Genomic DNA, 14223 nt, shown 5'->3' with positions numbered 1-14223 from the left:
GAGTTATGATGGCCGACGACATCCCGAGGCTCGGGATGGCGTCAAGACATATGGATCCTGTCGATGGAGATTGAGTTGACAAGATGAGATGCAACGTTGTATTGAGAGACCTTGGCCCGAGTAAACGCAAGGTTGAGCCGAATGACTTGATCTAGCGTAGAGATAAGTCGAATGTGTCGCAGACGATTGAACATGCACGCACAGACGACGTGTGTGGTTGAACAAACTTGGATTCCGCACAAGTGATGTTCGATTGACAAAGACAAACCTCGCCTAAGATCTTAGCCACAAAGTCGGGGTGAAAAATATATATGAGGCTTACTTCCACTTAAGACTAGTTGTGAGCATGTCAAGATCACGACCCTGCACGGTAAAAGATGTAGAACTGTGACACCACGAAGATGCTAGGTCTAAAGGAGGGTGGATTGTGAGATTTCATATTGATTGACGAAAGAAAAGAAATATCCTTTACAGACACTTCTTAAAATGTGGCGACCTTAACCAAACTTAACTATAAGTCTTAACTATATCTACTTATATCTACTAGGGGTGGGTTTAGACTAATACATTTTCAAAAAGCCCAAAATGGTTGCGTGTAAGAATGTTTCAAACTTGAAACCCTCCTCACGTAATCAAAACTCTCACGTCTTCCTCAGCCGTAGTCTAAAACCAAAACTCCTTTTGAAATACAAACCTCACTCTTCCAAACCAAATCCAAATCCAAAGTCCGTTCAAAACACTCCGATCCTCCGTCTTCCGTCTTCCTTCTTCCTCTGAATCGCTAATTCGCAACTACTGTAACCAAGATCCGGCCGGCGAAGCCACGATGTGCTGCTTCGGAAAGGTGTGCATGCTGTGCACGTGCCTGATTCTGGTGGTCGTGGCCGTCGGATTCCTCTTCGGATTCGGAGTTTTCAAAGACGGATTTCACAAGATTAAAGATAAGGCCGATTTCTGCGACGGAGGTATCTGCGGCAGTGGCGGCGGCGGCGGAAGGCCTTTCTTCGCTGCTCCGCCTCCTCGTTTCTAGGTTTTCTCCTCTTCTGTGGATCTTCGTTTCGATTTTTTTATTATTTATTTATTTTTTTTAATTTAGGGATATTATGTGCTGCTGCATATCATTCTCGTAATCGTCTTGTTTAAATTACGGTTTACACGATTTTTACTTCTTTTCTACGATAAATACTGGTTTAAATAAAATTATTGAAAAATAGGTTTTAGGACGAGATTGATTTGAAGATTTATTTATTTATTTTTTTTATTATAGGATGCAAATAATTTTTTTAAAATGTTTTGTGTTGGGAGTTTACTCTTGAACTCATACTACGAGTGGTCACTTGTGTTTTCATTATAGCTATATTGCAAACAGTATTTTTCATATTATAGTTTATATATATATTATAATTAATGAATATTATAGTTATTTATTTATAACCAAATAAATTAAAAGGATAGGAAAGATAAATAAAAAGTAAAAATATACCTAAGGTAAAAAAATACATATATATTTGCTCTATAATATAATATATATATATAGTAAACTATAATATATTATTAAATATTCTTAAAAAGAAAAATAATCTGAAATTTATAAAAAGAAATAAAGTAATATACTCGTATCTAAGAAATTTTCTTAATATTCTCCCGTTGCATCATAAAAATGAACTCTTCAAAAATAATAAATTAGAAATGACATAATAAAAAATAATAAATTAAAAATGACCCAATGACTCGAAACTTACTTTAAAAAAATATATAAAATTAAGATGCATCAGAGTGAAAAAGTCTATATTTGAAAATTTGAAATTATGAAAATATTGACTAATTGATAATTTGATTTTATAAATTCAGGATTAATATGTCCATTTACACTGAATCTCTAATATAGTAATGTGTGGTTGGGTTAATAACACTAGTGCTTTTATGGTTAAGTAAACTTTGGAAAAAATCCAGATGAGATATTTCTCACATATAATGTGAAATTATAGAATCTAATAAATGGTACGTTAGTAGGCATTTTATTGGTTAAGCATACTTATATTCCATGAAACATTGAAAGATAAAAAATTTGTTAAATATTTAATAAAATTAAGGAACTTACGGTTCAAAGTCTAAAATGAATTATTTAGGCTAATTATAAATATAAACTTATTAATTTCTAGAATACTCAATAATTGGACTACAAGGTGGCCGATCATTTTGTATTAATTAGATTTTTAACCCCGTAATCCTCAAAATCATTTAAAGTCATTTTGTTTTAATTGGATTTTTATCCTCGTAACATGGATCTAAGGTTGAATTGGATTTTGAGGAGTAGATTCAGACTAGTATCAAGAATAATTAGTAACTCGAGCCTTGTTCAATTAAATGGCTCCACTGTCGATTCGACATAATTATTTTATGTAGGATGACACGTGCCTAGTGTTCCCTGCATGTGTCATATGTGTGATATGTGATCAAGTTTAATGTGTTAGGAAAGAATGGAGGTTATCTTGCATCATTTTATTATGTCGTGATGGAAAGTATGAGGATCTCATGCATAACTGTGTGTTCATGTGTATCGGGATACTTCCCTCGTTATGTTAAATTAGTATCGATGCGTACTTTCGATATTTATGTTCGTCATGATATCATGTGGTCCTTTACCTCCTGGTGACCAACGATGCGTTAACATGTTTAACACGACTAAACCAGACCTTGGGGTACGTATACAAGCCCACATGGTGGGTCAATGTGCAGGTATAGGCCATGTGTGAGGAGTACCACACATCCAACCCTGCCCGGATTGGAAAGAGCTAAGGCCATACTATTCTATTTTAAATGATAAGTCTCACCATGTTGTATGTGTTTGTGTTTCACGTCCCCAATATTGGAGTCACTTAAGAAATACTCTTACATTTTAGGTAAAGGCAAGACACCTCTATACGAATGATGGAGGTAATGCGTGAAGACCATGGAACCGGTGTTAGGGTAGTTGCATTTCATGTTATACTCTTAGGTTAGAGCAAGACAATGTGTTATTTTCTAGTTTTTGAATATATTGTCTATTCTCGTTTCTTATATGTTTTCGTATCGATTTAAGGATTTGATTTTTAACGCACAAGTCCATGCCTTCGTTTTTGAAATATTTTAAAAGAATGTTTCCACAGTTAACAGTCATGTCATGCATATAGCAACGACTCTATTTCATTAGAAAAATAGGGTCGTTATAGATTCTATAGACTAGCTTACGACCATAGAATAAAAGTGGAAATTAGGAAACCACGATCGATAGAATATTCAAAAAACGAAGGCATGATTTAAGATGAACGTGCTATGACCATAATTAACATATTCAGTGTTATGCCTATAGAGATGAAAAGGAATGTACTGACTATAGAGATGAAAAGGAATGTACCAACATATACTGACTAGTGAGTAGTTTCAAATGAAAATAGCTACGACAACTTGATAGACAACCATATCTTATAATAAGCTATCAATTTTGTCATCCCCTATTGTTCTAAATCCTTTAGCACTCAATCAGAGAATTTCGAAACTATTTCCCCAAATTGAAAGCAATGGGGCTTCTAACACTGTGTTTCCCATCTGACCATTCCAATGTTCCGAACACATAACCTTGTTGATTTCCCTTTCCACTTCTCTGCAACACAACCCTGAAGCTCTTCTCTTCATCCATGGCGCTAAATTGCAATGTACTCGGCTCAACCACGATTGAAACTTCCAAAGGCGACGTTACTCGAGCAACATACTTCCCTGGACTTCCCACGTTCTTCACCTTTCGATTGATCGTCACAGGGCCTGTTTTCAAATCCGCGACTGAGATGGATGGATAATTAAGGTCAGTCACTTTGAATGATTTATTGCAAACGAATGTATTGTTTGAGAATTTTTTCATTTGCGTTGCATTGTAGCCTCGAGAGCACAAGAAATTTAGGTAATCGTCGATTGTAATGTCGTAAACGAGGCCAGGGTCCATCGCGCTGTTTGGATGAACATGTCCTGCGCCGTATGCTAATGGAGTTGCTATCACTCCGTCGAGGTCGACAATTGGATGTAAGCTGCTGTCTCTTGTTTTGGCTGCAGAGATGAAATTCATGGAAATTTATTTCAATTACATGAACATTTGTTTTGATATGATGCTTTTATTTGATTGTATATGATTGAACCTGTGGTCATAATTGCTGATTTAATGGCGGCTGGACTCCATTTGGGATTTAGGGTTTTGAGAAGGCCTACAATGCCAGAAACATGGGGGCAAGACATGGATGTGCCAGAGTATACCATAAAAGGACCTCGACGATCATCAACGGGCAGATTTGCCAATGGTATTCCATCGGGGTAAGCCGCAATTATATTCACACCTGGTGCTATTATATCTGGCTGATCTCAAACATGACATAACTTGTTAGTATAAATGATCTTCCTTATCTTTACAACATTAGCATGAATTTGAATTGAAACGTTTTAAAGCTTGAGAAAAAGAAACCTTGAGGATTGACTCCTCGATTATACTTGGGCCTCTTCCTGAGAACCTAGCCACGGTTGGGGCTGGCGTGACACCGAGCTTTGCCGTTACCGAACTGATGTAAGCCATGGGTGTTCTGATCAAGTATATGTTAATATGCAGGGGAAATAACAATCTTTGGAAGAGAAAAAAAAAGGAAACCTAGGGAGTTACCTTGTAGAGCTGATATATTGAGAGATGGTTATACTGTCATTATAGGTTACATGGGATGCTGGAATGATGTGTGGATCAGCTTTAATCTCATTCCCACTCTCTTCATCGTTAACCAAGATCATCCCAACCGCCCCTGCTTGAGCTGCTAAGTAACCTTTGGTCACTCTTGCAATAACCCCAACAACGCACACCACAATCTTCCCATTCAATTTGGTGGGGTCAAGTGTTCCCTCATCACACACTTCCCTGTAAGAATTCAATATAAGTGTGATGTCCCATATCGGTTGGAGAGGAGAACGAAACACCCTTTATCAGGGTGTGGAAACCTCTCCCTAGCAGACGTGTTTTAAACCCTTGAAAGGAAGCTCGAAAGGGAAAGCCAAAAGAGGACAATATCTGCTAGCGGTGGGCTTGGGCTGTTACAAATGGTATCAGAGCAAGCCCAAAGAGGACGATATGGCTTTAACGGAAAGCCCAAAAGGGAAAGCCCAAAGAGAACAATATCTGCTTTCGGTAAAGCCCAAAGAGGACAATATCTGCTTTCGGTAAAGCCCAAAGAGGACAATATCTGCATTCGGGCAACCCCAGAGAGGACAATATCCGCTAGCGATGGGTTTGGGCCGTGACAATAAGTTTATTTGGAAATTTTTAGCTGTTCATTCATTTTCTCATGTTCTTTTCAAAAAAAGGAGTAAAATACTCACGCCGCAAGTTCTGGGACATTGTTGGCTTTTGCATCCACAGCGTTGATTAAAGGGTAGAACTTGTCATCTGTTAATGCCTTAGAAGAAAGGCTTGCACCCTGGATTTTTATAGTTGGGACATAGTTAAGATAGAAAGTAGAACTCATTCAAGTTTTCTAAGTTTAGGTTGTGTTTGATATAAGTACCTTGAGTTTCTTGTTGTTCCCTAGGACTATGAAATTTGTGAACTCCCTATCAATGGTACTAGCTCCAACGGTTAACATCCATGGCGATACGTTTGATACACTTGTAGGATCTGGTCCTAAGTTTCCAGCCGAACAAACAACAACGATGCCATGCTGAACTGCATGAAAGGCCCCTATAGATAGCCCATCGTCTAGGAAGTCTGAGGGAATTGCACCAAGAGAAGCTGAGATAACGTCAACCCCATCACCAATGGCAGCTTCGAAGGCAGCTAAGATATCCACGTCAAAACACCCTCCACCTTCCGCTTCCCAACAGACCTTGTAGGACGCAACACGGGCTCGAGGTGAGCCACCTTTGGCAGTTCCATTTGCGTAGCCAAAAACATTAGCTCCAGAGACAAAGTTGCCCCCAGCCGTGGATAAAGTGTGGGTTCCGTGGCCTTGATGGTCCCTTGGAGAATTGAGGCTGCCATTGAGTGGACCATTGGCTAAGTTAAAGAACCTTGCTCCAATTAGCTTCCTGCATATATTTAAGGTATGCATTTCAAATCTACTACACCATAATGAAAGAAAACGAGATATATATTGGATGAATTGAAGCTCTTGACCTGTTGCAATGGAAGTTGGGGTCAGCGCCACTTCGACAACTGCCCAGCCACCTTGAAGGGACGGGCCCATATCCTTCGTCACTGAAGCTCTTAGATTCTGGCCAAACACCTATGTTCCAATTGCATGAAGTTACAGGAAAACACAACGGCAACATAGTCCTAACAAAAAACAATGACAGAGAACAAAAAAAAAAAAAAAAAAAAAAAAAAACGAACCTGTGTCAATGTTAGCTATAATTGCATCTTTACCAAACCTTGTAACATTCCAAATAGAGTCGGAAGGAACTCCTTGTGTTTCTAGTCCAAGAAAATCCCATGATCTTGTTGTGTGTAGTTGTCTCTCCTTATTTTCAAAAACAGAAATCACATTTGGAATTCCTACCATATATTTGTACCATGTCAGTTTCAAGCTTATTTGACCAAGGGAATAACCTATTGACTTCAAGAACATATGAACAATTTACTTGCAAGATCTGCGGCTTGTTTTTCATTGAGCATTGCGGCGAAGCCATTGATATATCTGTTGTATGAGTAGAAAATAGCTTCCTTGGCTATCTCTTTGCTGCACAATGAATGGAGAAGGGTAACAAATAGTGAGAATAATCATTGTAAGAAACCAAGCCCGATGAATCTAAAGTGCTTCACCTTCCCAACACTGATCCTAGTAAATCATAATGAGATTTTGTTACAAGTTGGAGATCCAACGAGGAAGGACTCGAACCATGAGAATGTGATCCGAGGTATACGATGTATGGCTGCATGAGAAAAAGAGAATTAGATGAAACAAATATTGAGTTTTCGAAATGGGAAATAAAACGAAAGAGTTTGCCTTTTTAGTGGCAATAGTCGATGTTTGGAGAACGGAGAAAAGAGAGAGAATGAAAAGAAATGAAGAAAAATTGGAGAGTTCCATGGCTTTTGTTTGAATGGTTTGTTTGAAACTTTTTGCATTTTATAATAACGTATTGTTGTGTAGTTCTAAATGTAAGTTCCAACTTGTTTCTAAAATTGGAGCGAGTGATTATTGTTAAGGTAACGCCATTGTGTTCTTGCAAAGTAGGTAATGGCTATAATCCATCTCACGGGGCATAAAAGGATGACGTTTTAGTCATCGACTTACACATTTAATTTAAAACAATAAAATAAAAATAACATAATATTTGAATACGAAAATGAAAGTTACCTATCAACCCCTAAATGAAAATCAATGCATATTACCATCCTATTTCGACTAACATGGTCATTCCAGCCTTCATCGTCATGGATGCTTTACGTCTACCTCAAAAATAAGGGTAGCATGTGGCTTCCATGCTTTGCCTTTACCTGAAAAATAAGGGTGTGACTTGAATATTTTAGTATATGAGGCTGGAGTATTTTAGCCATACTCATTAAGTCATCCACTACTGGGGTTAGTAATGTAATCATACACATATAATGATGAGACCTATTCTTTGAAACTATAACATTACCTTGGACTCTTTCTATTTCGTGCAGGGTTGGATGTGTGGTACTTTCACACACATGGCCCACGCACGTGCACATGGACCCACCTAGTGGGCTCGTATACTTATCCTTAATATCATAAATGAGTCTCATATAATTTTCTATAGTATTTTGAGCCTTCTAAAATCTTGAAAACAACATACAATTTTCATAAGGGTCTTTTGGTCATTTACCACCCAAAAATTTGATTTAATTCTTCAACATATTCCAATTAACTTGTAACTTTGTATAATCCCTTTACAGTATGACATAAGGCAACTCATCAAATTTCATGTTATTTAGAGGTCACTTTGGTCATAAGCTCGTGGTACATAATTGTAGGGGCATTTTAGTCATTTTAGTGATATATAATGGTCACCAAATTTCATACATAACATTATAATGTCATTTTGAGCATTCTCCTAAAATTTCATGAGAAACATAATTCATTTAGGAGATTTGTGACTCAAGCCCCTCGTTGAAATCAATGTTCATGTGGACACTAAGGTTAGCCAACTTACTCAATCTTAAGCCCCAAATCCTCACTTTTTTCTCGATGGTTCCATCAACTAGATCAATAGCTTTACTAATTTCCTGCATAACATTGTTCTACGAGTCACATTCTCTAAACTTTGCTAAAGGTTAAATAAATTTAAGTATACATCGTTTTTTACTTTTATGGTCTTAATTCAATTTTTCTCCAAGTGGTAAGTCCAAATCATTTTTTTTTTATACCGATACTTTAATTTCATATTCGCACACTTCATAGTGACAAAATATTCTTTGGACACTACCACCTTTAATATCTATAGCATACTATAAGATATTGCCATTTATCAAGCTTCCTGGGTCATTTTTATTTCATTTGAAATTACTTACTTATAAGTATACGACAGTACATTCCTTTTCATCTCTATGGTCATAATACTGCATAATTTATCTATGTTTGAGACATCTAACTGAAACATATGACATTTCTCAGCAAAATCATTATATAATAAATATAGTTTTAAGTCAACAATAACACAGTCAACTATAATATAGTCAATATTGTAAAAATTCAATTATGAGTTATAGTTTATAATGACCAAGCAGTAACAACATACGCAATCAACGACATTTCATTTTCTTATCTTACGTAAGACATACTTGACAGAGATGGGACATTGACGATGAGACCATGAAACACGCCAAGCCTACATCGTAGGCTAGTCTAGAAGATCTGTAACCTAGAGCTCTGATACCATCTATAACGACACAAAAATTTCTACTTAATTTAAGGTTGCTACTATATACATATCATGAACATTGAATGCGAAAATAATTCATTTAAACTTTTATGAAAAATCATCTTAATCTTAAAACCCAGCAATGGACTTGCATGTTTTGAGAACACCTTTAAAACGACACAACAAGACTAAATAAAATGAATAAACGTTTAAATTAAAAACATCATATTCTAGCCTAAGTCTAAGAAAATAAATGCGACTACTCTATGCATGTGCCATGGTTTTGAGTTGTAATGTCGTCGTCAGTCGTACAGGAATGCCTTGCCTTAACTTGAAATAGAAGTAGCACGTGACTTGAGTATTTGAAGAAAACTTCAGTAAGTGACCCCACTATTGGGGTTAAATGCAAGAACATGTGAATGCAATGACGGGACCTATCATAACAGTTTATTTTCCTATGATAATCTTCTAACGGGCAGTTTGGATGTGTACCATATACTCTACACACGACCTACACGTGCGAGTGTGGATCCATCAGTCGGTTTGTACACTGCTGAGCCCCTTTCCTTGTCGAGCGAGCATGCTCTGGTAGCTCTTTGTGCCGGACACCTGTTAGAAGTAGTACCGTCACGGCAGCATTATGTAAAACATAATGGTCGTTCTGATGCCTAGTAGTGTACGCGTTCGTACCATCGTGAAGGAATAGGGGTATCCCCTACTGCATGAGGTCCCAATATTTTTCCATTTTCATTATCTTTTAATACAATCTCGTTGGCGTTTCGTACATATCATATCGTTTTTTATATCATTTATCATATCTTTCATGCATACGTTAGGGTTGTATTTTATGCTAGTTCGTTGTTTTGCATGTCAATCATATCATATCATTTAGATTACATAAATATGTCAAATCATAATATTCCATGCTTCCAGACATAACAACTTTCGTCATATACATACCATACATTTCACATCACAATATATCATATTATAAACATGCCAATTTATCACATATCTCGTATTATAACATATTTCATATCATATCACAACATATATATATATATATATATATATATATATATATATATATATATATATATATATATATATATATATNATAACATATTTCATATCATATCACAACATATATATATATATATATATATATATATATATATATATATATATATATATATCCTTCGTTCACATGTCGAATCATAATTATATCATTTCGTAAACACTTCGTAGTCATATTGTTTCCATATGCATGTCCTAGCCATATCGTTTCCTAACATACCTTAGTCATATTGTTTCCTAACATATCCGAAATCATATCGTTGCATGAACGTATCCTAGTCTTACCGTTATAGTAACACATCTTAACCATATCATTTCTTGAACGTCTCATAGTCATACCGTTGCAAGAACATACCCTAACCATATCGTTCTATCAATCTATCATCACCATATCCTCGTAGTCATATCGACTTGAATTTTTGAGTTTCTAAAAATTTAACCCAACCAAAATCTAAAAAGAACTTAACGAAATCCAATTTATATGATTTAGGTTGAGTAGTTCGTTAGGTCCCGAGTCATATGAACTCTCCAATATTTATATGAAACTTTGCTAAATAAAAACATTTTAGAAAGAAAAATATTCGACAAGAGATCTCCCCATAAACAAGGTCAAACAATCTCATCACTCTCCTTTCACGAATACTTTGTCGATTGAACACACCTCAATAGGCTTTGATAGCTTTTCATGGTTAACGTAGAACACAAAATTTACTCGAAATTTATATTGTGATTTTTCATAATGCTAAGAATGAGAAATAGAAATAGAATTGAAATCGAAGGTGTGCGGTACACTTCTAATTCATCCAGAGTGTTTTGAGCTTGGTAAAATATGCTGACAGTGTCATGGTTTCCTGTGTACATCATTGCTATCGACTTTTGTATCTGAAAAATTGCTGGAGCAATCTTTTGTGAGAATTGATCGTGAAGATCAATCCACACTTGATGAGCTGTCTTGACGTGAATAATACCCTTAGCGATATCTGCTTCAACTGAATGAGTTAACCAAGATATTATCATACTGTTGCACTGGTTCCAGAGTTTAAATTCGGTCGAATTTGCATCTTGAGACGGTTCTTCAATTGTGCCATCAATGAAGCCAGTTTTCTTTTTGGCAATAAGAGCATGCATAGCTGATTTACTCCAAGATTGGTAATTTGTTCCATTTAATTTGATTGGAACGAGTGAATATCGTGACTAATCAGAGTGATGAATATAATAAGGATGTGTTAAATCAACATCCGAAATTTTGAAGCTGGATTTGGCTGATTTCGCTATAGAGAAAATTTTGATATTTAAGAATACCAAGATCGGTGCTCTAATACCATGTTAAGAATGAAAAATAGAATTGGAATCGAAGGTGTGTATTCTCATTGATATTCATAAGGTTTAAATAGTATACAAGCTAGCAACTAATACCGACCAATAATGAAAATATAAACTAATTAAATATTGAGAATAAAATAAAATATACTATATATTAAGATATAATATCTAAGATATATTCCATAAAGAATATATACTCCAAATATTATATCTCAATAATATCTCATTGAGCCCCATAAATATTATATTTCATTTAACTGTAATCAACGTCAAATACATGTTGATCAACGCGAAGAAGACAAGTTGATGCAACTACTTATGGGGCTCAATGAGTCTTATACAACGGTGAGATCTAACATATTGATGATGACTTCATTACCTAACCTGAGGCAAGCCTATTCATTACTCGTACAAGAAGAGATGGAGCGTGAGGTAACTTCTGAACCTACTAAGAATTTTTCGATTGCATTAGCAGTGCAGAAGAAAACAACATATTCAAAATTCGCCAAGGATAAATCATGTGAACACTGCAATAAAAGTGGTCATATAATTGATGAGTGTCGAATCCTTAGGTTTCACTGTAAATTTTGTGATAGAAGGGGACAGACAGAAGATCGATGTCAACAGAAAAATAATTCTAGAAGGGCAGTACAAATCAATCAATGCAACAATCGAGGATATTGATCATTTGCAAATATGACCGATATTTCTCAGTTGAATACAGAAGAATAGTCACCTAATTCCATCTTAAATTTTTCTTCAGAGCAATTTCAACAGATTGTACAAGCCTTATCTGCACTCAATCATCGTCCTTTTGGTAATTTTGATAATAACATCAATGTTGCAGGTTTGTTTCCAGTATCTGCATTATTCATTAACTCTACAAGTTCTAATCCATGGATTCTCGATAGTGAAGCTACGGATCATATAGTATCTAAAGCTTCTGTTATGACTGAACCAAAGGCTACCACCATATCTACGATAAATTTGCCTAATGGAGAGACAGCACATGTGTCACATACTAGCAATGTTTCCTTTAATCCTGACCTTAAAATTAAAGAATGTTTTATGTGTGCCTTCATTCATTTGGTTTATTTCCAGTATCTGCATTATTTATTAACTCTATCTTCATTCTTGTGTTATGCATGACTTGGCTACGGGGAAGATGATTGGCTCGGGTAAACAATTCGGAGGTCTCTATCATATTTCTTCATCTCCAATCAAATCTTCAGCAAAACAAACTAGGTTGTCTTTCCCAAGAAGTTCAATAACAACCTATTCTGCCTTTGATCTGTCACATTGTGAGGTTTGGGGACCACATAAAATTCCAACCCATTTTGGTTTGCGTTTTTTTCTCACTGTTGTTGATAATTTTACTCGGATGTACTTGGGTTTTTCTTATGCAACACTAATCAGAAGTACATCATTTGTTAGTAAACTTTGTTAAATTCGTTCAAACTCAATTTTATACTACTATCAAGATAGTTAGATCAGACAACCATTTTTTAGTTCTTGTGGCATTGAATTTTAGCACACTTGTGTCTATACTCCACAACAAAATGGAGTCGTAGAACGTAAGCTAGGTCTCTTCTTTTTCAGTCACAGGTTCCACTTAATTTTCGGGGAGAATGCATTTTAAGTACTGTTCATCTTATAAATAGAACACCATCACCATTGTTATCTAACAAGACACCCTTTGAAGCACTCTACAAACGACGACCTACATTTCACTATCTTAAAGTTTTTGGTTGTAAGTGTTATGCAACTGTAGTACATCCTAAGCAAAAATTTGAACCTCGGGCAATTCCTTGTGTTTTTATACGATATCCTTGTGGTCACAAAGATTACAAGTTGTATAACATGCAATCTAAAAAATTCTTTATCAGTCGTGATGTTAAATTTTGTGAAGATGATTTTTCTTTTTCATCAGCTTCACAAACTTTGACATTAGCTTCTTCAACTCCCAATTTACCGCTTCATGATCCATCCTACTCCAACATCCATTCTAATAGTCCTCCCCCTTCTATTCCTTCGTCGTCTCCTCCGCCTTCTATTCTTTTTCCAAATTCATCCGTTCCAAATTCACCAGATTTACCCACTAAATCTAATCTTATCCCACCTGATATATCAGTTCCACTCCGACGTTCTACTCGTTACCTTTCATTCTCTCGTTTTTCTAGCTCTTATTACAGCCCAGACAGAACCTAAAACCTATGATGAGGCAGTTGGCAACCCATTATGGCGGCAGGTTATGAATGATGAAATTGCAGCTTTGGAACGTAATCATACTTGGTCTCTTGTTCCTCTACCACCTGGTCATAAAGCTATTGCCTGTTGTTGGGTGTACAAGATTAAACACAACTCTGATGGTTCTGTTGAGCGTTATAAAGCTCGACAGGTAGCAAAGGGATACACTCAGGTTGAAGGTGTTGATTACAAAGAGACATTTTCTCCTACAGCGCGAAACTTACTACACTTTGTTGCTTACTCACTATTGCCGCTGCTAAAAAATGGGTAACTCATCAGTTGGATGTTCAAAATACCTTTCTTCATGGTAATCTAAACGAGAAAGTCTATATGTCTTTACCACCAGGTATTCGCCGATAGGGGGAGAATACAAGGTCGGCTTCATAAATCTCTTTATGGTTTAAAACAGGCTTCTCGCAATTGGTTCTCCATATTCTCTACCACTATACAAAATGTAGACTACACTCAGTTCAAAGCAGATTACTCTTTATTTACTAAGAGTAAATGTACTTCTTTCACTGCAGCTCTTATCTATGTTGATGATATTCTGTTGACAGACAATGATCTCAAAGAAATTCAACATCTCAAGACTAGTTTACTCGAGAAATTCCTTATCAAAGATTTAGGGAATTTGAAATATTTCCTCGGTATTGAATTTTCTAGGTCTAGAAAAGGAATCTTTATGTC

General features: G+C 36.0%; 2 protein-coding genes and 1 long non-coding RNA gene across 6 annotated transcripts; 2 read left to right on the top strand and 1 right to left on the bottom strand.

Moving 5' to 3' along the window:
• The first annotated feature begins 669 nt into the window (after window positions 1–669).
• LOC111438773 lies at window positions 670–3007 on the top strand. 4 transcript variants are annotated; one of them, XM_023076651.1, is made up of 2 exons: window positions 670–1030; window positions 2904–3007. In XM_023076651.1, exon 1 carries the CDS (start codon window positions 827–829, stop codon window positions 1028–1030), a length of 204 nt encoding a protein of 67 aa, XP_022932419.1. In that variant the 5' UTR covers window positions 670–826; the 3' UTR covers window positions 2904–3007. The 4 variants fall into 4 exon arrangements, with proteins under 4 accessions (XP_022932419.1, XP_022932420.1, XP_022932421.1 ...); XM_023076652.1 differs by lacking the exon at window positions 2904–3007 and adding an exon at window positions 2294–2355; XM_023076653.1 differs by lacking the exon at window positions 2904–3007 and adding an exon at window positions 1268–1283.
• A 426-nt stretch (window positions 3008–3433) lies between these two features.
• LOC111438777 (subtilisin-like protease SBT5.3) lies at window positions 3434–7094 on the bottom strand. Its single transcript, XM_023076656.1, has 11 exons — window positions 7008–7094; window positions 6824–6933; window positions 6643–6740; window positions 6395–6556; window positions 6179–6287; window positions 5571–6090; window positions 5386–5483; window positions 4682–4927; window positions 4490–4604; window positions 4170–4383; window positions 3434–4080 (listed from the first exon to the last, which is right to left on the bottom strand). Exons 1-11 carry the CDS (start codon window positions 7089–7091, stop codon window positions 3539–3541), a joined length of 2298 nt encoding a protein of 765 aa, XP_022932424.1. The 5' UTR covers window positions 7092–7094; the 3' UTR covers window positions 3434–3538.
• LOC111438779 lies at window positions 3713–7039 on the top strand. Its single transcript, XR_002709724.1, has 4 exons — window positions 3713–3841; window positions 3915–4056; window positions 4222–4341; window positions 5678–7039. It is a non-coding gene; the product is annotated as an uncharacterized LOC111438779 (long non-coding RNA).
• Window positions 7095–14223: the final 7129 nt, after the last annotated feature.

The sequence above is a fragment of the Cucurbita moschata genome, unplaced genomic scaffold, assembly GCF_002738365.1.
Source record: "Cucurbita moschata cultivar Rifu unplaced genomic scaffold, Cmos_1.0 Cmo_Scf00082, whole genome shotgun sequence".
NCBI classification, from domain to species: Eukaryota; Viridiplantae; Streptophyta; class Magnoliopsida; order Cucurbitales; family Cucurbitaceae; genus Cucurbita; species Cucurbita moschata.
Note: the sequence above shows the minus strand (reverse complement) of the source record. Positions and strands in the feature narration are given on the sequence as shown.